The sequence below is a fragment of the Haliotis asinina genome, chromosome 2 (genome assembly GCF_037392515.1).
Source record: "Haliotis asinina isolate JCU_RB_2024 chromosome 2, JCU_Hal_asi_v2, whole genome shotgun sequence".
Classification (NCBI taxonomy): domain Eukaryota; kingdom Metazoa; phylum Mollusca; class Gastropoda; order Lepetellida; family Haliotidae; genus Haliotis; species Haliotis asinina.
The window spans coordinates 75,147,667-75,173,706 of record NC_090281.1 but is presented as its reverse complement, the minus strand read 5'-3'; the positions used below and the strand labels follow the sequence as shown (position 1 = coordinate 75,173,706).

Below are 26,040 nucleotides of genomic sequence, written 5' to 3'. Positions count from 1 at the left end.
ATTCTGTGATATTTGTTGACGGTGAGAGGTGCGACTGCCACCCTATTACTTTAGTTGTAACTGTCTGCCCACACACATTGTCTTGTTAGTGGGAGAAACCTGAGAAAATATCAATGTTGGTTAAAAATAAGATCAGCGAGTTGTAACGAGTGAGTGATTGGAAGTTGAACATCCTTCTTCCCACGTTTAATTGCATTACAGCGCAGTGAAAAACAAGGTCACGCGTATTTGATATCTGTATGTAATTAGTTATATCCAATCGATAACAACAGATCGATAAAATAATTGTTACAGATTCGTGCAGGTCATGTGTGTCCTAGATGTACAGTTTCATAGTTGACATTGACGGCGTGATAACCTTGTTGTTAAGGCGTTTGCTCGTGACGCCGAAACCCCGGGTTCGATTCCCCCCATGGATACAACATGTAAAGCGCTTTTGTGGTGTCCCTGCCGTGAGAAAGCTGCTTAAAACCTCACTCACTCACTCACTCACTCACTCTTCAACAATCTTGTAGCCTGTAGCATTATATCAACGGCCTTAATCGACCTGGCGATGGTTTGTTTTTGCGCTTTTTATAAAGGTCGGCAGCTTTCATCATGGTATGAGAATCGAACACGAGTCTTTGGTTTGACGTACGAACGCCTTGGCCACTGGGCTAATCTAGTGGGCTATTCGAGTGATGAGAGAAAATGGATTTCCACCATTTTTTGTAATATTCCAGCCGTATCACAGCCAGCGGAGGGCATCAATAGGTTTCTAACATTACACCCATCTGGGGAATCGAACCCTGGTCTTCTCTTTAACCACTGGGCTGCCTCATTCGGACCTACGGATTCTGGTAGGGGAGTGGAGTGGAACGATCTCTTGCGGTGACTTTCACACAAACGCCCTTTGTACCAAGCGGATCGTCATTATTTTGCCTACCCAGGCAATTAAAGGTGGACGTGTCTTCAGTACTGAGTGTAACCATTGGTTTTAGCCGTTTTGCGCAATATTCCAATATCACAGCGGAGAATGCCAAAAATAGGCTTCATGCGCTGTGACAGTGAAATCTAAATTTCAGACTGGTATTAACTGTTTCCTAAGTTGTCAGTACCTTCAACAAGTTAGTGTCTTCAAACTGGGGAACAGAGCCTGGGATATCGGAGTGACGAGCGAACGCTTTAACCACTAAGCCACCCAATCGCCGTATCTGCAGTAGAAGTGAATATGTGAAGATCATTGCCGTGACATTGCTGGAATATTGTTAAAAGGGGGCATAAAAAACCAACTCGCTCGCTCTTTTAGGTGCAAACATGTCAGATCGGTGGAAAACCATTCCTCTCCTAAACTCCACACCCGTGATGTGAAATTGATCTTCAGCAACCCACGCTTGTCGCATTAGGCGACTAACAGTATCAGGTGGTAAGGCTCGCTGACACATGTCATCGTATATCAACTGCGTATCAGCGTTCATGCTGTTGATCACTGGATTGTCAGGTCCAGATTTGATCATTTACAGACCAGTACCATATTGTTTGAAAATTGCTGAACGTGGCGTTAAACAACAAACCAACCAACTTTGCACTCCACATCCATACACACCCCTAAGGGACCCAATGGTCAGGGGAGATCAGCATGGTCCTCATGTGTTGACCCCGTGAACTGCTAGGGGCAGTGTATTTGCTGAATAAGCGACTGAACCACGATCGACCAAACATCGTCAGTTCAAACAAAACACCATATACTTCATACAGGATGCTGTGTATTCAATAAACAATAGTTCCTCCGATAGGAGTTCGTTAAATTCATGAGTGAATCGTCATGGGAGTGATACGTACCTGCATGGTCTGTGACGCTCGGTAATAATTGCTACCGAGCGTGTGTTCCGACAGTATTTCGTAAGTTGTAGCCTTGGCAACATGTCAACAGTGAATCCTGGGATCGCGTGTCTCCCGAGTCCCCAAAACACATTATAGTCCTACTTATCAGCCCATGATTATTTCTGACAGCCTCAACAGGCACCAAACACCCGTCCGTCTATCTGCCACGGAGTTATCTCGATCAATGCCGACAAATTCCGAAAGGGCTTCGGATGAATTCGGGTAGTGATGCGTGAAGTATGGTCAAACAATCGCTTTAGGGGACGTAATGCTCTGACAGTGTCAGGGGACGCATGTTAATAAACGTTTATCGGATTTAATTGATTTTTGTAAAATCTGTTGACTTGTTCAGTAATGACACTAGTGCGTCGCTTGATGGGTGCTTAGTGGATCGATGCGACACTACCGGAACAACTGCCTCTTTGGTGTAATCTCAGACAGCCGATCACAGCCGTCATTAGGAGGAGAGATTTCATTGTCAGCAGCTTAACGAATTCACGGAACAATCACGCGACGGGCTCGTCAAGATACTAATATACCTCAGAGATTCTTACGGAACTTTTTGTCAACCAGAAGTAGAAATTAATCTTGGTAATGTTTTCATTTAAATATATCAACACAATACGCGAAAAACTCTCACGGAGCAACGCTTGGCGGATCTCTTCTGAATCTTCTTATAACAATCGGATAAACCAAAGCAGGAGATTACTCTGTAAAGTGACACTCTTGCTACTTTGCTTCATGCTGTGTCTCTGCTCAGTGGACAGTAGCTCTGTGTATGATGCTTCACTGGTTTATTGACGTCACCACAATCGTCGTGGTATCAAGAAGCAATGAAGTCTATCAACACAAAGTCCCAGGAGAAGTTGCAATGTTTTGATATTCTCAAAGGGCCGAAGACGTGATTCAGAACACATTCATTTTTCATCTGATACTCTGCCATGTCTAGGTCAAAAGGTGTTCTGGAACTATTTGCTTGGAGGAAAGTCTTGACACTCAGAAGCATCGATGTTTCAAAGAAGGATGTTCAGTGAACTCATGATGGGTTTTAATTAGCTGGACGTTACATGTGTGTGAAAAAGGAATTCTTCGTCAAGTGTAATTTCTCGTCAAGTGTTCGTAACAATTAGTGACGTATATGATCACACTGACAGGAATCATGTCCAATACATACATCGTACGATCAGGACATAACTCAGAGACAATGTGTGAATAGATCAGGGATACTGTATACCGAGGACTGAGCGGGTGCGTAATGACTTTAATATACAAGTAAATCATAATAATCAACAGCATGCCAAGAGATACCTTTCCGTTGCAAAATCACAAACTGGAGTGATGCAGTCAACAGTGGGCAATCAGTTGCAGAGCTATCAATGCTTCTTACAACAAGTAAGATAATGCAATAGAAGCGCCGGAATAACAGCAGACGACGCTGGAGAACAATAGTCTGCAAGTTCCGGAAAATGCCTTAGACAACGTTGAGTGTTGGAGAAGAATAGTCTGCAAGTTCCGGAAAATGCCTTAGACAACGTTGAGCGTTGGAGAAGAATAGTCTGCAAGTTGCCGAATATGCAATCGATAGCGTTCAGTGTTGAAGGAGAAGTATATGCAAATACCGAATATGCCATTGATACCGTTGAGGGCTGAAGAAAAATTGTCTGCAAGTGGAATACGTGCCATGACGTTGAGAATACATTAAAAGTGTCAGAATAAACGGTATTGCAAGGATGAATGAAAGTGCTAACACAAAAGCATGCGTTGACCGGAATATATGTTTAATCAACTTTTGAAGGATAGTTCCATTGGGAAATAGTTTGCGTTAAACAAACTGAGAAGTTACGTCGGGAGTACCGAAATGTGCCTTAAGCGGGCTTGAGAAGGAGTCTCGAATATTAGTTTATAAGACAAGAAAAATACTGACAAGAACGAACTAATGAACTTGAGAATACGGTCAGAAAAAGTCTCCTCTAACACAAAGTGTTTCTGTGAAAGTATTACCATAACAAGTAACTCACCATGATGCTGTGAGTCGACTCACGACTTGTTACTTGACGAGAAGTCACGCAAAGCATTACCAGATTCTGTGCGACCATTTACGAGATGCATTATGCAGCACGGTGACGTTGGAGCATGGAGACCACCTGGCGTAGACTAACACTCAGTCTATGAATGTATCTATAATTGTGACTCAAAGAAATAACAAATTTAAATTGAAAAGGACCCCCAGTGAGATGGGACCTGAGGAAATCTATACTTGCTTCATTTAGGGCTCTAGCATTGCAGCGAGGGCTAGTCAGTATGGAATGTAACGCGGTTCATGGGCTGTGAGACAGACTATGCCTGATACTGCAGGCATATAGTGAAGGAGCTGAATAGCTAGATTTTGTGTCCCTCGAGACACAACACGCCGAGTTTAAACGCGAAGCAGTCAGTGGCCTATAAACCCTAATCCACCGACGTCGAGACTGAGGGGTGAAACCCGAAACCTCCTGCTTTCGTTCTAGTTCTAGTGCCAAGTGGTATTTCTACGAAAAAACAGCGATTTTCACACAACATTTACTTGTCTAAAAATATGCTGTAAAATATTACCCTGTGTCTTAGTGCATTATACTAAAACCTTCCCCCGACGCCAAAAATAACCCCCCACTGATAACAGCAAGTAAGAGGAGCAAGAACTTACACGACTGGAAACACTGGTTCTCGATGGGAGGGCTTAATGCTCTAGCCTAGATTCATCATCACAGAGAATAGCGGATGAAGTCGAGGATGGCTGTTCCCGGTGATATGTTGTTCCTAACGATGGCGGCTGTCGGTGTCTGCGCCTTCCCCGTGGGGGCAGGGGAGGTGTACACGTCGGTCGCCAAGTTGAAGCTGTTGCCAAAGATTGAGAAGAAACTGATTGATGCCTGTGACAGATATATTACCAGTCGGCCCGATGACCCTGGGTTGGCCAACATCAAAAGGTAAGGACGCTGTTGTCAAGTGGCACCACGCTGCCTGTACACATCTTGCTAATACTTATGTACTGAAACCTGATTAATCTGGTCAATCGTTAAATTTTAAAAAAACTTCCAGTAAAAGACTCTTCCGTTTAAGATTACTAAGATTTCATTCTCCGTATTCATCCGGAAATAAACCCATTTATCTGGACGAAATTAAAGAAACTGGCCCGATAAACGAACCGTATCTATCAACAGTTAAAATCCCTTTCCATTTCATTTCGACTTTGCATTTTAAAGAGATGATTGCCTGATTTGAGGAGCATATAAATTCAAATGAGATGTATATATATGATACAGGATATACATGGATTAACTGAGAACTTTGTTTCGTTTCACGGTATATTGAACTTAAAAGTGAGTGAGTTTAGTTTTATGGCGGTAGTCTGTAACTATTCGAGCGTGAACCAGGCAATCCAGTGATCAACAGCATGAGCATAGATCTGCGCAACTGGGAACCGATGACATGTGTTAACCAAATCAGCAAGCCTGACCACCCGATAGTCTCCTCTTAGGACAAGCGTAGTCGCCTTTTGTGGCAAGCATGGGTTGCTGAAGACCTATTATATGAACTCAACTGAGTCTGGCCTTAAAATGACTGAATCACTGGTCAGTTGTAAATGACTCTGGGATGAGGTTGTTTTTACCATGGGCAAGGTTGAAGAAGACCCTGGGCCCCGTTTCACAAAGCTATCGGAGAGCCGCAACTGTCGTACCTGCTATGCTGTAGCATTGACTTACGACAGTCTTAACGCTACGATAGATTAGTGAAACGGGGCGCTGGTCCTCTGTATAGATTACCAAATAGGCAAATTTAAGGGGTGGTCCCAGGCCATGTCCTTTACTTCTGCCTTCTGACTGGGGAATGGGCACAATGTTAGAAGTCCATTCCTAGTGCCCATACTGTGATATCACAGGAATATTGCAAAATGCGGCGTAGAACCATAGTCACTCACTGAGATGGGCACATGGGGAGGGAGAAACTCCCCCCACACCCTCTACCTGCCTATCGCAAATAGGCTCTAAGTGTAGTAAATTATAATTTACTGTAGGTAAAAACAAAATCAATGTGCTGGCAACTGTTTCATTACAGCAGACGTACACATCTGTCTGATAATCCTGTGGAATTAAGGGTATGTAGGTAATCTATCAAAGCTGTGTGCGGATGAAATAACACATAATCCTGTTGAAATAAAGGTATGTAGGTAATCTATCAAGGCTGTGTGCGGATGAATTAACACATAATCCTGTTGAAATAAAGGTGTGTAGGTAATCTGTCAAGGCTGTGTGCGGATGAATTAACACATAATCCTGTTGAAATAAAGGCGTGTAGGTAATCTATCAAGGCTGTGTGCGGATGAATTAACACATAATCCTGTTGAAATAAAGGCATGTAGGTAATCTATCAAGGCTGTGTGCGGATGAATTAACACATAATCCTGTTGAAATAAAGGTGTGTAGGTAATCTATCAAGGCTGTGTGCGGATGAATTAACACATAATCCTGTTGAAATAAAGGCATGTAGGTAATCTATCAAGGCTGTGCGTGGATGAATTAACACATAATCCTGTTGAAATAAAGGCATGTAGGTAATCTATCAAGGCTGTGTGCGGATGAATTAACACATAATCCTGTTGAAATAAAGGCATGTAGGTAATCTATCAAGGCTGTGTGTGGATGAATTAACACATAATCCTGTTGAAATAAAGGTATGTAGGTAATCTATCAAGGCTGTGTGCGGATGAATTAACACATAATCCTGTTGAAATAAAGGCATGTAGGTAATCTATCAAGGCTGTGTGCGGATGAATTAACACATAATCCTGTTGAAATAAAGGTATGTAGGTAATCTATCAAGGCTGTGTGCGGATGAATTAACACATAATCCTGTTGAAATAAAGGCATGTAGGTAATCTATCAAGGCTGTGTGCGGATGAATTAACACATAATCCTGTTGAAATAAAGGCATGTAGGTAATCTATCAAGGCTGTGTGCGAATGAATTAACACATAATCCTGTTGAAATAAAGGTATGTAGGTAATCTATCAAGGCTGTGTGCGGATGAATTAACACATAATTTTGTTGAATTAAGGGTACATAGGTCATCTATCCAGCGCTGCGTGCGGATGAATTAACAGATGATCATGTTGAATTAAGGCTGTGAGGTAAACTATATTCACTATATTATTTTCACATATAATCCTGCTGAATCAGTTCTATGTGGTTAATCAACCACGGGTTGTGTACGGGTACAGTGACAGATAACCATGTTGATATGCGTGGACGCGTTAGTGGTTGTCTGAACTATATATGGATATACTGACAGTGATATTCATGCAGAGTGTGTCACTATGGCCTTCACCGGTCCGAGCCAACCAGATACATTAGATAGGCATTCCTCGATTCAGTGCTATAGGTAGAGTCCTTTAATCATTTAATGATGTCATGTCACAACACAGCCGAGTATTCCACTCACACTAACCGGAGTGGAACTATTGCTCGTTAATGATGATCAATTATTTATTCTGTAATGGTTATTGTCATCGTTATTGATCATACATATTATCAATGTGATTGACGTGTACGATGTTTATCATACTGCTATTGTCGCGAGTTAGTGAGTGACTATGGTTTCACGCCGTTTTAGCAGTATTCCAGCAATATCATGGAGGGGGCATCAGAAATGGGCTTCACACATTGTTCCCATGTATGTGAGTATCACAACGTCTAATCACAGGTTTTATTCTAAAACATTTACATGTATATTGATTCAGAATTATACTTCTAAAGCATTTAAGCGCTATGGCTGACGAGAAACTGAACTGGGTGGGCGGGTAGTGTAGGGGGGAGGGAGGTGGCAGTGACGTATGTTATACAGCCCCTTACTGTGATGCTGTACCCGTGAAGAGCCAGGTATAATTGATCTTCAGTAACCCATGCTTTGCGGAAAACGGGTTCGGGTGGTCATGCTAGCTGACTTGGTTCGTATGCATTTTAATAAGATCGATGCTCTTGATGTTGATCACTGGATTATTTACTGACCGCAGACATGTAGCTGATAGCCAAATGTTGCGTTAATTTTGAAATGTCGTGACACTACACCCGGTCAGGGAAGGAGCCCAATAGTTGAAGCGTTGGTTCTCAAGACAGAAGACATCATTTCGATTCCCCGCATGAGTACAATGACCAAAGCGCGTCTCTCGAATGTCCGATATCTGGTGATCCGATATCTGGTGATATTGCTGAAATATTGCTAAAAGCGGCGTAAAAATAAACGCACATACTCACTCCAAAAATCATCTTAAAATTTGCCTGAATACATTTCAGTTATTACCGTCCTATCAGTTATTAACTCTAACAAGATTATTTAGTGAAACGTTACAGAAAAAAACACTGATTATTTAACTTCCTTAGGAAACAAACTTCTCTCTCAATAGTACGCTGACTGAAGTAGCGCTGGAATACCGTTTCCATTGTGATTAACCAGTTCCATTAACCATCGCTAAAAGCAGTTTGTTTGTTGAAATGGCTGATCCCAGATGAACAAGGGGAGATGTTTTACCACGGGTATGGTAGATAGGCTACCATTGTCCCAGAATTGATTTCAAAAACGATAATCAACAAAGTCGGATATCATAATTGATAAATTCCATAAATGCCGAGGGATATACAATGGCGCCATGCCTGCAAATTTCAGAAGCGTGTATCGAGTTTTCGTACCATGTGTGTTTCATCCGGGTCGTGCCGAGCGCAATTGTCTCCGATATTGATGTTCGATCTAAATTATTCCACGTCGTGACGCTGCAACTCATCCAATCCAGCATTAGATTTAACTGTACGTTCAAGTGTGCACACAACACACAGATTCAATCTCTCGATATATCAATAACGCAGTGATTATTAGGTTAAAATATTTATCGATAAACTATGCCCCTTTCGTAAAGAAAGATGGCATCCAGTTCCACTTTGGCACAAAATTATTCATGCAAAAAATAACGCTAGAATACAGATATTGACCATCTTGTGCGACAAGCTGCCTTTAAAACGATTTTCATTTTAGTAGCAGGAGCGTTTATGAAAAAGTTTGACAAGTAATATGAAATAACTGTTATGCATTTGGAGAAGCAACATAAAGTGGTTTCTAATCAGAGTATCGTTAACACATCACCCAGTAATCATTTGCAAAGATAATGTTCAAAACGTCGATGTGGTAATCGTGCAAGGTCTCAGTCAGATAGTCGTCGACTGCGTCGAGTGAGCCTACAGAGGTGTGCGAGGAATCCGATATTTCCGTGTACTAACGTAAGGAGTCTCTCGGAAAGTTTTCGGTCGTAGTTTTGGGTAGCATTAATTGGCATGTCTTGGTAAACCGTGCAATGCTGGCCCTCATAACCACCATGTAAGGACCTGTAGGACCTTAGTTTGGGTGGACATCTGTCGACATATCCCGACCAAGTTGAGTAGACCTATACTCGACCTATACGCAACAAGCCAGACCTAATTTCCACCTGAACTCGACCCTTTAACCACCTAACTTGACCTGTATTCGACCTGGTCTCGACCCCCATCTCGAAGGTCAAAGAAGAAATCGTTTAGGTGTTTTGACAAGCCAAAAAGTTTTAAAATTTGGTGGACATGACTCGATCTCAAACTCCACTTGACTCGTCCCCACCTCGACCTGGGAGCAGCAGGTTGTCGTACCAAGTAAGAAAAGGCTTCTGTCAGAGAGTCTTGTATTGTCATGTAGGAACTAATATTAGACAGCCCTCAGTGGTGTTGACGGTATTATTATGTGGTGTTAGTTGGCAAAGTCAGGTGTATAACAGGTAGACCAGGTATGATCTGCAGTTTCTGTTCCGATGGCGTGACATCATCAATACTTCATTAAATCCGTAAACACGTGCACATGCTGAAGTAGGAATCGACTGTTTGTGGCAAAGATACTTTATGAATATGGAAAACCTTCATTACTTTCAAGTATTGGATATTAGGGAATGTTGGAAACGGCCTTATGTCCGTGGCTAGGCGTGTTACCCTGGAAACCCTGTGCTGTGTATATACCGAGTACGTTTATTATATATTTTCGGACTATACTTGACCAATGTAGAGCTCGAGCTTCTACAAACACAGAGCTGCGTGCGTGCAGCTGCCAATCTCAGAATCAAAATTGCGCGTTCGCGGCGTCAATAACCAGCTTGTGGAATATGGATATAAATCAGCTCCCTTGGTTAATGAAAAGACGGTATTGTGATACGACCTGGAGTACTTGTGTTATGCCCTTATTAGGGTCACGTTACAGCCGTAGGCAACAATGTCATAAAATATTCAAGTTGGATATTTAATCACTAACTCTCAAACTTGGGTAAGGCAAGCTTGCCTGTTGTGACAAGAATCTGCGCTCAGCTTTGAGACTTATGCATATTAACTGCTAAGTATCTTTGTGTAATGTTGTTTTGTTCGCTGTTACATTTGAAGGTCAGTCACGCTCTACAGCGTGTGAAAAAATCGATATATTTTGTACTGGGGGAAGCTCTGTGTTTCTGGTGTTGATTTTTGAAAATATGTTCTTTACAAGTCTTCTGACAGGATCTTTACCTTCCTCTTCCTTCCAAAATATAATCGGCGGGGTAGTGGTTAAAGCGTTCACTCGTAACGCCTAAGGCCCGGGTTCAATTGTTCAATTTCCTTCGTGTTACACTGTGAAGCCAATTTTTGGTGTCCTGGAATATTGCTGAAAGCAGCCTACTAGACTACCCACTGCGCGTATTTCCCGGGGGTAGACGGTCCATGTTCTGATCTTAAGGTTAAGTTAGTACAGTACATCAGATATTAATATGAAAGAAATACTACTGAGACTTACAAAGCTTTGATGCTACTTCGTGTTTAACCACGTCCCTACTGATTTATTCACAAAGCGAATAGAAGTATATCATATAAAATCAACACTGTCTCATAACATGTTTGCCATTCTAGACTGCATCTGATGAAAGTCAATCACTGAGTCACTTTAAGGCGTCCAGTAAATACAACAAACTCATTTACTTCTCTTACTCCTGAACTCAATGTATATTTAAGGAGAGGCCATTTATTTGTGCGGCTGTATGTCTAGCAGCCCAATGGATTTCTTGCACCTTTCATGTTTTCAATGCTAACAGGAACTTGTCCACACACACCGCGTACACCTAGTAAACTGCTTTGTCGATTGTTGTCTTTTGATGCGTCCAACACCCGGATGCCTCTAGAAATGGGCATCATGAGCAAGCACTCCATCCATTAGACGGCAGGGAATCAATTAAAGTAATTGACGAATCTGGAAGCCGTCTACACAGTTCCAGAACGTCTTCGCCACGGGTCTACTGCACCAGACAATGGCGCAACTACGGCCTTACAAATCCGACTGGATGCAAATCAAAGTTTAATGTTGTTCATCTTCTGTTCTGAAGAATACGGAACAGTTCCTTTCTTCAAGAACAAGTGTACACAACAAAAGAAAGTGCGGTGAGCGTGGTGTCTAGTCTGGTTCATGTGTAATATGTTAAGTACTGATTGTTACTATATTTTTAAGCGGATCCGGGTTGGAATTGATCTGTTTTAAGGGAATCCATATTCCTGGCATGTCTTTTACCATTTATCCGCCGTCCACGCTATGTCCACGCTGTAGATGCCTCTGGAGCTTCATTTTGATGAACAATTGTACATTGCTACTTGTATGAAGCCTCTTGTATGGTTTAAACTATGGGGTAGTCTAGTGGTTAAAGCGTTCGTTCGTCACGTCGAAGACCCGGGTTCAATTCTCTCCATGGGTTCTGCTGTCCTCGCCGTGATACTGCTAGAATATTGCTAAAAGCAGCGTAAAGCCACACTGACTCTCTTGTATTATACCCACGCACTGTGCATGCTCGAATGTGAACGTTTCTGTCTGCATGGAACTTTAGCTCATAACGTCACCGATGGATGATGAAGATTTTAAAAACCTTTCTCGTGGGGTCGATGTTAAATAGGTCCCTCATACTGTAACTGGGTATATATCAAACTATATTCATCTATAGCTTTTTCGCTCAGCATTATGTCGCAGTTTCTTTCTCAATCGATATATTAGCCATCATAGTGCAGACTCTCATGCGAATAGGACATATGATACACAAAGAAAAGTTAAGTTTAATGAAATCAGATATACATTTTAATGTAAAAGGCTATTGTATAGCATATATATTTTCTTGAGTCATATGACATGTTCTTTTGAAGAATATCTAGGTTGAAAAGGGTTTTTTTCGATTTTGCAACCACTTAACCTAAATTCTCCTCTCCACAAAATTAATGAAATGGCAGACTCGAGTATTGTTGTTTGTGTAGCATTGATTACCAAATAAAGAAATGGACTAGTACTTGTGACAATTGATCGTTATGGTTCAATAAACCTGAAAACTGCAAAATATATATTTATTTCTGGTCGTCAGCAGAATGTCATTGAAAACTATGACTTCGGAATAGAAAGAGCGGATTTGGAATAAAGTGTGTTATATTTTCAACAAGTAGACAAAGTCATCAATATCGCCCCGCAAAAATACTCTTCATGCATATGTCTAGTTATGGTGATGTCGAGTGTTTCGGTGTTTGCATGGTAAAGTGGAATGAGAGCATTGAAATGTTTTTGAGCTGCCACCAAATTCAGTCGAAGTCAAACTTGTTTGCATGGAACACAGAAATACGCCATGCAGAATTCACAAAATACCGAAAAGCGCCAGTACTCCATCAGACGTCTCCATGTGCTAAGTTTGCTGAAAAATAGTGAACAGTTTTAAACGTCCGTCCCGGAAAAGATCACAACCACCACATTCAGTCCAAGCCAAATTTGTTGCCATGGAAATGCAAAAAATGGTTTATTCAGAATCCCAAAACTACGGATAAGCACCAGTACACCACCAGATCTGTGTATGTGTCAAGTCTAGTGAAGAATAGTCAACGGTTTTGAAGATCTGCTTTGAAAAGGACGCATATGCACGGACGGACGGACGGACTGAAGGCATACAACCAGCAAAACGTGTTGGTCTTGTCGAGTTACGAATTGCTTGGTGATATAGTCACGTTGAATCGGACATTTTTGTCCGGAACGACTCATTTCTAGGTAACAATCTGACAACCCGATTATTAGGCCATCACAGATGCCACTGTGCTTACAACGGCCGGCAAAATGAAACATACATGACGATGTTTAGAGCAAATAAACTCTATGAAACGAATCGCCTCAACTCTTTCACCACTAGCGTTCAGAAATATTTGTCTTCGAAAAAAGAAATGGCATTAACAAAACACGCATGTGCTCTCGACTGTTCACTTGCCATATCGCTACAGGCGTAGGTGTGGCCTCATGAAAAGTGTGTTTGTTATTTAACTTTGTTTTAAAAAAGCTCAAGGAATCTGATATTGTATTTGAAATAAGTAATATTATTTCCAAAACCCGCACGTTTCACTACGTCTTATGTTTGTTGTAACTCGAACATTCTCAACAATTACCTCAACAATGTGGGTTTTTTTTAATAATCTGAAATCTTTTCATCTGAAAAAAAACGAACCAATTATGGCCTTGCACGTGCTATATGTGCCTATCCAAAGTTAAGAAGGAAGCCATTCAACGACTACCATAAAACTGTTTACCTTCGGACGAAGGTCAAACACGGCTATATTTGCATTGTATGAAGCCTCGGGCAACTAATTGCATTTTCTTGCACAACATTGCCGTGCCGCGTTTAATTAAAGTTTGCCAATGTGTATGATCGCACAGAAATCAATAGTGATGAAATGCAGGTACTATGCTAGCTGACAGATTCAAGGTTCAACCCTTTACCGCTATTCCCTGTACCGACCTGCTTTCACCAAGGGCCAGACATTGTGGCTACTGTTTGCTTACGGCGAAGTATGCGTGCTTGTGAATAATGATATATTCCTGTACAACACCGGGTGACCTACCTGTAAAAAGGTCAATTCCATTTCAGCCTGGGGGCTATCTACTCACACTTTCCTGACATTAAGTAACGCTGTTAATCCATTAATAATCGTGTATCTATCTATTCAATTTACACGTGATGAATGGATACTAAGTGTATGTTTGTTACAATAAGAGGACAGTGTCGTGAATCAACACATGTCGATTTACAGACTGCACTGTAACATATATAAATGGATATACACTTGAGTTACCTTACTGTTATTAAGAGACGAGATGTAAAACGAATTCTCCAATCTGGCTAAATGTCACTTGTTTCATAATTTAATTTGGATTGTTTTGAGTCAGTACAAAATTTTACTTCTGTCAATTCTGGTTTATCGTAGTATATATATATATATGGATGGATGGATCACTGACCCACACCAAACCATCATACATGGGGAAGTGTGCGGATTGGCAACTCTCTGAACTCCATGGACGCTCGATTTAGAATCAGTTGTCTCGGCTATGACTGATTTATGGCACCAAAATCGAAATATTTCATCGATCTCATGGGATTGCGATTGATGAAAGCAGTACTCAAGGTGATAATATGATATCATCTTGTCATGACGGTGCACCCATGTGTCCGGTTCAACGCGACCAGTGGTCGACAATGTGTCTGGGGATATTGGTGTGTGGTCAGATAATTCATGTGTACTATATGTCCTTACTACGTACATTTCATTCTTACCACAGGCACAAACACAAATACAAACATACACACACCCTTCCTCACAAACACAAATAAACAAACACACATACACCATAGCGATGGTGAGTAAGACATTGTTACTTTGTTACTCCAGCCTTATTAAGTCAGATGTTTTCTTTAGGTTCTTGTTCTCCACGCGCCCACAAAATCAGCTTGCGTGCGACGATCCAGCTCACCTGGAAAATCCCGTCAACGGCTTCCGCTTCCTGTGGCGCCTCGTGGACGGGTGGCAGAGAGCCACTAGGGTGCGCTGTGCAGGAGACTGTGACATCAGAGACTCTTCGAGAAGTGAGTATATATCAACCAGTGGTGAACGTCTTCATTAATAACACTGAGCACTGAGTGAGTGAGTGAGTTTAGTTTTACGCCACACTCAGCAATATTCCAGCTATATGGTGGCGGTCTGTAAATAATCGTGTCTGGACCAGACAATCCAGTGACCAACAACATGAGCATCGAGCACGGGTGCACTGAGCACTGAGCACTGAGCTATTTATGATATTCGTGAAAAGAAATATACAACGCCTGAGACGAAACAACGATTGTCGAAAAAACACATGATTGTGTATGAGGCAAAAAGGAAGTGAATATTATTTAATGGATAACTGTTGTTGACGTAAAGAAACATGAAGAAACATCAGATGTCTTTTGTCTCACAGATGTGTTGCCTACTGTCGTTGTATAAACGTTCGGTTCTTCCAGTACACCTGACGGAATTTGTTTCTGTGGATAGTGAAGTCATTCCTGTGCACTGACGTTCTTTACTATTTATTGGATTACCTATCATAATATACTCTTCAATAAAGTAGGGGATCTTCATTTTTATTATTTTCGATTAGAAATATTTACGAGATTTATCGGAGCCAATCAATGTTGATATGATATTTTTTAATGTTTTGAGAGTGCATCACCATTTGCACTTACTTACAACCATAGTTATTTGAAATGCAGTCGCTTTTGAAAGATGATTGGTGTATGGCATGTAATTTGCATGTGTACGGTTTTCATTTTAAAACGAACGACTAGAAACAAACACTAACAAACGTGTGATGCAAGATGAGTGTCAAAATTTATGTTCTAAGTGATATCTCGACCTTCTTGAAAAAACGTCAAACTCAAGACGTATATGTGCCTACTGCGTTGTGTTAAGGGGTGGTAATAGAGTGAAATAGTGGTGCGTTCATAAGATGTCTGTCCTTTAAACGTTTGTTAACGTTCACTTCCTACTTTTTTGTTTTTTGTATACATGAATGTTAGGTACTCAAAGCCTTGTTTGATAACTGATGTCTCAAGGGTGAATGTCTCCTTACAACCAGTGGTTATAGGTTTATGCTCATCACATCACGGTTACAGTAAGGGTAACGGGAACAAAATCCCTTACAGAAGCAGAAAGAAAACGTTTTATACTATAGTGAAACCGCATGGTCATGGTGCTTAACATGTATTCACCACACTCTGATCGAATCTGGGGTTCAAACCCACGATCTTGTGACTGGACTTCCGAACATAGAGTTTCGTCACCTCAGATAGCGTGGTCACCAGGGGCGTAACTACCTTTAGTTAGTGATTGTTGCTGAAAAGGTTAGACATGCCCCCAATACGGTCTAAATATTGAGCTTTGCAACCTATTGGATTACATGAAACCACGCTTGCTACTTGCCTGGGTACCGTCACCCTCATCGTCACCCAATTCAAACAAAATGGCGAATCCTTAGTACGACCAGCAGAAGATACGCTCTATATAAATGTTGAATTTCATTGGGCTTGATTTCCGTGGTTCGTACTAATGATAAGCTACAATGTGATTTGTAGGTTTTCTCCAGCAAATTCGTTCTTCCATTGACTCCGTATCGTCTTGGCCTTCTCACGAGGACGTCACAGGATCAGCGGTAGCGCTCACGAAGTTATTACACACTTACGACCTTGACCCCGATGACGTTGCCAAGGGGCGCTTACTCCACACTCAGACAATGCCGCTTGATCCAGATGAACTCTTTGTTCTTGGGGAGGAAGTGCATTACCATCACACTCCGCAAGATGCCAGAATGTGGCTTAATATATCCATAACGAGGCTAGAGGAAATGCGGGATCAAGAAAGACTTCTGAGAGACGCACATCACAGGCTCAGAGAGGTAGAGAAAAAGGTAAAAGAATGATATAATAATGTTTGCCCTTGCAACGTAATAGGATAGAGATTTACATAGATCCTTTGGTTCGATCCTCTGGATGCATCTGCTCCACAGAAAGGATGGTGCTTGTTGTTACCTTGCCTGCCATGGAATAGTCGACTTGGACAAAACATATTAGCGAGGTATCCATTGTTAAACTACAGTATGGAAGTACGGAGCGGAACAACTATGAATACTATAAATACCGGCATACATGTATGTACACACACACACACACACACACACACACACACACACACACACACACACACACACACACACACACACACTCACACTCACTCACTCACTCACACACACACACACACACACACACACACTCACTCACAGACAGACAGACACGTGCATTAAATCTGTAGGTGAGTTAAAAAGTTTTTAACCCGATGTTGAATCCCCATTTTACGATACCTGAAATGTTACATTTTAACATAAGGTTACAAACACTCGTAACTATGACACAAAAACATGTTTAATTTCATAATCGTTTCTGCAAAGACAACTCTTGCTTGCAGAACATGTGCGTCAGGTCGACTTCTTTTCCGTTCTTTCAGATACAGGCGAAAGGATCTAAAGGTCAAGTGGTCTCCGAAGGTACAAGTATAATTCTGGATTTTTCTCTTTGTTGTTAACACCACATTGATGAATATTCACGCTATACCACAGCAGTCTGTAATCAATCGAGTTTGGGCCAGACAATCGATAGCTGTAATAGTGCTGGGTGAGGTGTCAGACAAACAAAATAGCAAATTTTAGATTCTGTTTACGGATGATGGCTTTGTGCTTATTAAGTGCTCGACACATTTTCTGAGCAAATCTGTAAGTGGGACAGAGAAACACTGAAGAATTTCGTCGCAAACAAAGCCGGATGACACATACATATCCTAGTAGCATTATCACTATAATCAACCTAGACTAAAGTATCATGGTCGTTTAGAGAAGGGCCTAATAAGAAATCGTGCATTGTATGTTACTGATTAGTTTGAAACCATGGTCTGTGTAGATACAGTATTTGATTGCGACGTTTTTATCAAGTCAATAAGTAAAGACTCCTAAACCGTGGTTACAAGATAAAGAGTGAGTTGGTGAGTGAGTTTTGTTTCACGCCGCTTTTTGCATTGTTCTAGCAATATCACGGCGGGGGACACTAGACATCGGCGGCATGAAAGATAAACATACTAGTTTAAGGACCGAAATATGTCAGAGAGTTGGGGGAGGTTTTGTCTGGTTGCAAATACTGGATGCGATCAAATATTCCACTTTCAGCCCCTGATGTCCTCTTCACGGTTGGTTATGAAGAGCTGGAAGACGGGGATGAGGGTGGGCATTTGCCCGTGTTGCCTAGCAACAAAACAGCTCGACCAATCAGAGGATTCTATCAGTCAGCGTACGAAGATCTCTGTCGTCAGGACCGTAAGGTGGGGATAAACTTTAGTTGTCATATTCAGGATAATGTTCAATAGCCCAAAAACATATTTTGAACGGAACTAAAACCTAATTGCACACCTTCTGAGGATATTTATAGGGAGTTCAGAAAGTCGTAACCTGGCCAATCAACATGAACGCATACCCTGGATACTTGGATTAAAATTGATCGAAAAACGCTGAGGAGCCCTCAAAACATGTTTGTATATATTATATCTTCTCTTATGAAATATCTACATTTTTTGTCTCCAGATAGATTTAAATCAACAGATGTAGTCTTTATTTCAACATTGGTACAACGCTTATTTGTCTGTATTATTAAAACTCATTGTGCTGGAAATTAGATATATTACACATGAATAGATGAAGAAACGAAGGCATAAAATGTTTAGAAACTGCAGAGTGAAAGCAAGTATACCAACTTTATCATTCATGTGACTGAAATCTGCTTCATTGATTATGCCTGTTTAACAATAATTTATTACGCATTGTATAATTACTGCAAAAGCATATACAGAGCAGTCTGTTGATACGTAATTATGCACACAAATATATAGGTTCAATAAAAAGAAGAAATTAATTTGCAACTATAGGAGCCCTACGATGAAATTTGGGCCGTAAAAACAAACGTTGATTTTCAGGGCAACAGTGTCATGGAGACCTCACAGAAGCTATGCGTCACGCAGACGTTTTTAAAGTTTCTGCTTTCAAATATGTGTATTTTAACTAAGTACTGATCGGTCTGCATTTTTCTCTTCTTTAACTGTATGATTACACAACTACACGTTAAATTGATGAATATGACACCACTGTAGTGCTCAGCGCAAATTACCGACTCATTTGAACTTAGTGGTAACTTCACCAGGACTGAAAATTACCATCGGTTCCAAATGGCAAATGTATCATTGGGAAAATAGCAATATGAAAGGTTCGGCACAGAACAACTGGCAATGCTTTTCGCCATGTATATTGGACGGAACCTAGTCATAAGACTGACCGGAGTGCGGTATCGTAACAAATAAGCGAACCGACTTGGAACCGATACAGATTTTAATGCACTTAATACTCCGGACTACTATTAAATGACTGCTTCATTGAACCGTTATTATTTCATTGACCAGAGCCCAAAAGAAGTGTCCGACCTCGTCTGCTGGTATCAGCATACCCTCATTCCTTACATGAAGGTCAAGGTTGAACAGCTCCACCTTGACCCTGCCATTTTGATGTACCATGACGTCATCAGCGATAGCGAAATAGCCGATGTTAAAAATATATCAATGAGACTGGTACGTTCTACAGACAGTATAAGATTGAGAGTGTCGATTCTCTAAGTTGTAAGTTAGAACGTTACATTTAATCACATCAACACACTTCATTTATTTAGTGCAATAAAAATTAACCGGTTTTTTTTTCGAGACAACAATGAAACTAAGGCAATCACTGTGGAAATGCTAACAATGGTATGTCTCGTGACTGATATGATGAAATTAATTAATGTGATTTCTTTAACAACTGATGGTTCAATAAGTGGTAACAGTAAGGATCGAGTGATCCTTGAAGTTAGGGCGATGGGTAGCCTAGTGGTTCGTCACACCAAAGACCTAGGTTTGATTCCCCACGCTTTTAAGGCTGTGAATACAATAATTTAACACGATTCGTCTCTTTCAAGCTGACCCGGTCACTGCTGGGTAAACCAGACGGTTCCGGTCACGAGGGCATGAACGAGAGGATAAGTCAAAGGTCAGTCACGTGGTCACAGTAGGGTCATCATTCATAACAGACAAGACACACCCAATAATTATACTGTGAACTAGCTATGGTCTGTTGAGAGGAGAACGAAATGACCTGAGAGAAACAGTGCTTAACATCCAAAGTTAATCCCCACGCGTATATGGTATGAACAGAAATTATTGAGAATTTGAGGAATATGTTTAATTGGATTTCTAGTATAAACAGCCTTGACCAGCTACCACGTGCTTGGTTTCATTCAAGAGAGACAACTCCGTTATTCCTTTTTCATTGGTTTGTGAAGAGTTATCCCCCGTGTTTACTTGCTAGCAGACGACATTTTTAGTGATCCTCAGGATGGATGATTTAGAGAAGGGGAAGTTGATTTTAGAGTATTATAACAAAGACATCAGACCAATTAAAGGGAACTAAAGTAGAACAGGCATCCCTTTGTCCACTGTTTATCGTGTTATGAAAAATATTGCAAATGGATATGGCACTGAGCACCAAGGAGGAGCAGGTAGGCCCAGAAAATTGACGGCTTGGTATTCTTGTTTCTGAAACAAACGAAGGAGTTTAGAAAACCTACGACTGGATATGACTGACAGTGGAACTGTGGCTATCTGTAAGGAGGCAATTGGAACTGAGCTGAATGCAATGGGTTGGCAGAAAAGTCGAAGAGCTCCATCAGCGATCATAACACCTGAACAAAAGGAGCGAAGGCTGGACTGGCGCTTACAGCATGGAAATTGTAACTGGGACAATGTTATATTCTCAGATAAGTTCTGTGTGACTGTTTCGTAAAACACTGAAATTCTGGAACAAACAAACTGTAAACCTTTGTATGAGCGCCCAAAGTACAGTCCGAAGTTGTGTGTGAGGTGGTATCTCTGTGTTTGGGGCAATGCCCCTCTGTGTCTTTGATGGGAATGTGAACAGTGAGCGGTACACAGATATTCTCGAGTGACATTTCCTTCCATCTGCTCACGTGTTCTATGGAAACATTTGGATTTTCCAGCAGGACAATGACCCAAAACATCGTTCAGAGCATTCACAGGCCTGGTTTCGGACCCAAAATATGACATCATTAGATTGGCCAAGCTATTGCCCTATCCTAACTGAAAAGCATGTTTGGGGACTTATAAAGGAGATTGTCAATAAGAAAAATCTGACAAATATTGCTGAAATAAAGAAGAGGTGGAGCAATATTGGGACAGCATTGAAGCCTGCATTGCTGCCCACGGTGACTTGACAAAATGTGCTGACCTGTCTTTGAATCTGGAGTTATGTTCTCTAATATTCAGATTCTATACGTGTGCAATGAGTGAAAAAATATACAAAATTACAATCTTGAAATTCTCAATAATATCTGGTCATACTATATGTATGTGGCTGCTTCTCCTGGGATGTATACCTGTTTACCAATGAGTGAGTAAGTTTTGTTTTACGGTGCTTTTCGCAATACTCCAACAATAACAGAAATGGGTTTTTAAAATGATTGTCATACCTTTACTACTTGACGTGGTTATAATTAATTTTACTTCGCAGTGCATGGGTATTTGACGATCTGGAAGTGACGTCACGGCTTTCACGGCGCATTCAGCTCTTCACTGGTTTAAGCACGAAACTTCAAAAGGAGTACAGCCACGCCGAGGCTTTTCAGGTTGGATTCGTTTTACGTGTTACATTGACTGAACGAGTGGGTTGATTTTCACGATACTTTTTAAGAGTTCGACATTTTAAGGTCATCGACATGTCCCCTCAAATGAACATCGGTATGGTTCTAATCAACCAATGGTCATGGTTGAAATGGGATTCGAACCCACGACCGGTGGACCTATGCAGAACGGAAAGACATAACAGTTGACATCAGTTAATGCATTAATCATAAATCGGAAACAAAAATGGCAAAAAAGAGCATGCAACGACGATTTAATAGAGGGGATTGACACTTTTCTAACGTGTTCCCTTTGAATTTAAAAGTCCCACTTATCAATTTTTAGCGATTGGCACTTGGCGGCGGTCTGTAAGGTATAAGCAGTCATGTTTGAATGACATCACATGATCACAGGGATGCGACGTATCCAGCGAGCCTGACCATACGTTTCAGTTAGATACATTACGTACAACATCGTCTTCCGTCTTCTGTCTTTTCTCGGGCCTTAGTTATGTACAATTTGTCGTCGTAACGACGAACAAATTATCGTTCACGTAGTGAGGTTTAGTACAACGAGATACAAATTTCAGTAAACCCTTGCCTAGCTCTGCTATTTGACGTACAATGGTCAGTGCGCACACCAGCTCATTATTGCCTTCTGCGCAGGTGGTCAACTACGGCCTGGGTGGTCTCTACGAACCTCACGAAGATTCAGTGGTAAGTATCTGTCGCCGTGCTTCTATACTTGTTAGACCCTTATCGGGTCATATATTTATACTAACATCCACAAAGATGTTCTCGTCTTACGTACGTTCTTGAAACAAAGATAACATGTTTCTCTTCAAGTGTGTACCTTTGAATATGCTATGAGGCTTGACAGAAATCGGACACAAAATGTAAACACAGTCTGGCTTTTGTTGAACACTATCATACTTTAAAAATTCTTTGAAATAGAGTTAAAACGTACATGGATGTCGAGACCACGGCGAAACTGTATTATAAGTGTTCATGACGTCTTACCGAACTGTCAACGGATGCAGTTACTAATTTGCACAACGTGGTACCTTACAGCGCATGTACCGGAAGCTGGGTTACGAGAAGTCTCCATCAGTCCGCCATTCTGGTGACCGGCTTGCTACGTGGTTGTTCTATGTAAGTTCCATCATTCAGAATGGCTGCAAAGTATGGTCATAATCGTCATTGCTGATTAAAAAGATAATCTTTATAACTGAAACGTATCACTCGAAAATGAAGTTTGTATCGTCTAATGAAAGCATGTGTCCGCATTTTTCTCGAATGGGAAAAACGATTGTGAAATGTAATGACACACATACGTTTCCCCAAACGTGCCTTGAGGCTGTATGTAGAGTTGCCTCCCTTTGTCATGTTGGGCTCTGCTGGTAATGGGTCCGGATCCCGTATTACTGTTATGAAGCTTTCCCGATAAACATTTTTTAAAACATTAATAATAAATTTTTATTCTATATTTGCAACATTTGCCAAATATTATATCTGTTCGTACAACTACACATTTGCAAGGGTTTACTTCGTTGTGAAAGGAAAGACACCCATCTGCATCAACGTTATTCTGCCTGAAAGGTAAAAGCAGGAAGGTATCCAACAGTTCTATGAGCTCGTTACTGTACAGTCGGGAATATCTGATATGTCATTTTTATGTATGTTTATCACCATTGTGTGTTTGTGCGCAGATGAGCGACGTGCCGGCAGGGGGAGCCACTGTCTTCCCTCTCATCAAAACACGTGTTCCAGTTACCAAGGTAACAGACGTGATCTTTGTCGCACGAAGTAACGAACAGACAAATGTAATAATTCCATCGATGTAATGTTTCGTACCAGTCAAATCGATGATCGTGTGAACGTGAAATGGATGGCCATAAGAAATACTATACAAAACTGAAAAGGAAAATTACTGTGAGAACTCTAAGTGCCATTTAAAAGTGAGACATATAAATTTAATGGATGTCAGCTCCCTTATTAAAAGTTATGTTTCGCATAGTAAGATAGACCTGAGTTCGATTCCCCACATTGGTACAACGCATGTATATGTGTGAAGTCCATATCTACTGTCCCGGCTGTGATATTCCTGGATTAATCCTAAAAGCGGCGAAAAAACTACTCACTCGCTCACACGTATGTTCGCCAGGGCGCAGCGGCGTTCTGGTATAACTTGCACCGGAACGGGAAGCCGGATCTGAGGACAATACACGCGGGATGTCCAGTCCTCATTGGGGATAAGTGGAGTAAGTAAATCACGTTATAGAGATAATTGGAGTACTTTGTTAATACACTTTATTACTTTTAGTACGTGCACTTATTTAATTTTTGTAGGTACACTTACTTATTTGTTGTAAATGCATTTCTTTACTTTGTTGTAAGTACACTTATTTACGTATTGAATGTACACTTGATTACTTTTAGTAAGTACGTTTATTTACGTATTGTAAGTGCACTTAATTACTTTTAGTAAGTGAACCTATTTACTTGTTGTAAGTACATGTACACTTATCTACGTATTGTAAGTAGGCGTAATTACTTTAGTAGGTGCACCTATTTACTTTTAAGTACAAATGTTACGTTTAGTAAGTGCACTTATTTACTTATTGTAAGAGACCCGTGAAGGTCCCGGGGTAGAATAGGCCTTCAGCAACCCATGCCTGCCATAAAAGGCGACTATCCTTGTCGTAAGAGGCGACTAACGGGATCAGGTGATCAGACTCGCTGACTTGGTTGCCACATGTCATCGGTTCCCAGTTGCGCAGATCGATGCTCATGTTGTTGGTCACTGGATTGTCTGGTCCAGACTCGATTATTTACAGACCGCCGCCACATATCTGGAATACTGCTGAGTGGGGCGTAAAACCACACTCACTCGCTCACTCACACTCACATAATTACTCTTTGTAAGTGCAAAAGCTGGTGTACTTACATTTATTCATCGAGGGTAAACGGACAGAGTAGTTATCTTTATCGGTTTAAAAATGATCATGAGAATGAGAATACTCATTTAATATGAATATATTACCCTTTGGGTAACTTTTACATAGGAATGTGATTTCCCTTGTATTAGTAGACCTCATATAATGCCTTCATCCATCTTGAAAATTTGGGCAAACATTGGAAATAGCAAACAGAGAAATACTATGATACGTCACTGGGATGAGAAGTGGAAAACCTTTTTCTTCATTCCTTTGCTGAACACACAACAATCTCTGTTAACTGTTTCAGTTGCCAACAAATGGATACGCGAAGTAGGACAGACATTCCGACGCCCGTGTTCCCTTGATCCACACGAATGAAGAAACTGGGCACCGCCTTCTTTTAAGGGCTCGATCAAACTATATTCGGGACTTGAGAACAGTTTAAGTTCCCTATCGTCGGAGATTTTAGCGAAAAGATGGTTTCAGTGTGTATACGCCCTGAAACATTGTTGACTATGTTTGTCGTATGAGGCGATTATTTGCAGACTACCGCCATATAGATGGATTATTGCTGAGTGCGGCGTAAAACTAAACTCACTCACTCACTCTCTGAAGCATTGTTAGAAAATAACTGCCCTGCCTCTCAAACTGTCTTGCGAGTAAACTATGTTCTGTCTTTTACAGTCAGGGAATGAAACCATATGTCTCCAAACTGAAGAACTGACACACACCGATGATTCATCACACCATCCCACCCCACATCCACAGCTAGTTTCCCGAAAGATCGGGTTAGAGCTGGTCTTCAGAACCCATGCTTGTCGTAAGAGGCCACCCTCCAACCCACCCTCATTATGAAATGGCCGATCTTCGGGATCCGCATACAGATTGTGATATAGTTTACTTGAAGCCACATCAAGTAATTCATTATCTCCATATACCATTAGACTTGGTTTAATCCGGCTAGTGACATTACAAGGGGAGCTTTTAGGATTAATCCTTGTTCGGATCAACAAGTCTTGGTTCTGTCACCTGTACCCCCCCCCCCTACCCCCCAAGACATATAACTCAATCGTTAGAACAAAAGTTACCAAAACACTGCTAGGCTTAAAACTGAATAAAGAACTACAAACCTAAAAAATACAGTAATGATTAACGCACCAAATATATCTCTGGTAATTTCCATATACATGTACAGAAACCGTTCTCAGCAATTAAGTTTCAGTTTGTGGTTGTCTTCATCGAGATTGGTGACGTCCCTTGTGCCAAATTATATATATTTCTGGAGCCCTGTACAGAAGAAAGTATTATATAATGTGTGTGTTATGTCCCTTGTTCTTTCAATCAGAGGAGAAAGTCACCAATACTGTATGTGTGAACGATGAGGAATCGACATATTATGTTTACATGTTTAACAACAGAACTAGGAGAGAACATGTAAAATTGCGTATTTCCGTCTCTTGCCCTTCTGTGATAATATTTAAAAATATTGTCAGAAATTTGTTAATGCAAAATAAAAATTCATTTCAAATGTCCTTTTTGTCT

The 26,040-nt window shown here is 41.0% G+C and overlaps 1 protein-coding gene across 1 annotated transcript; it reads left to right on the top strand.

Annotated features, from left to right (window-relative positions):
* Window positions 1-2,319: 2,319 nt before the first annotated feature.
* Window positions 2,320-26,023, top strand: LOC137274312 (prolyl 4-hydroxylase subunit alpha-1-like). The gene is made up of 13 exons (XM_067807450.1): window positions 2,320-4,829; window positions 14,688-14,854; window positions 16,379-16,710; window positions 17,304-17,343; window positions 18,016-18,167; window positions 19,296-19,460; window positions 19,844-19,914; window positions 21,451-21,565; window positions 22,226-22,276; window positions 22,631-22,711; window positions 23,269-23,337; window positions 23,724-23,820; window positions 24,806-26,023. The coding sequence occupies exons 1-13, from the start codon at window positions 4,621-4,623 to the stop codon at window positions 24,874-24,876; spliced, it is 1,620 nt and encodes a 539-aa protein (XP_067663551.1). The 5' UTR covers window positions 2,320-4,620; the 3' UTR covers window positions 24,877-26,023.
* Window positions 26,024-26,040: the final 17 nt, after the last annotated feature.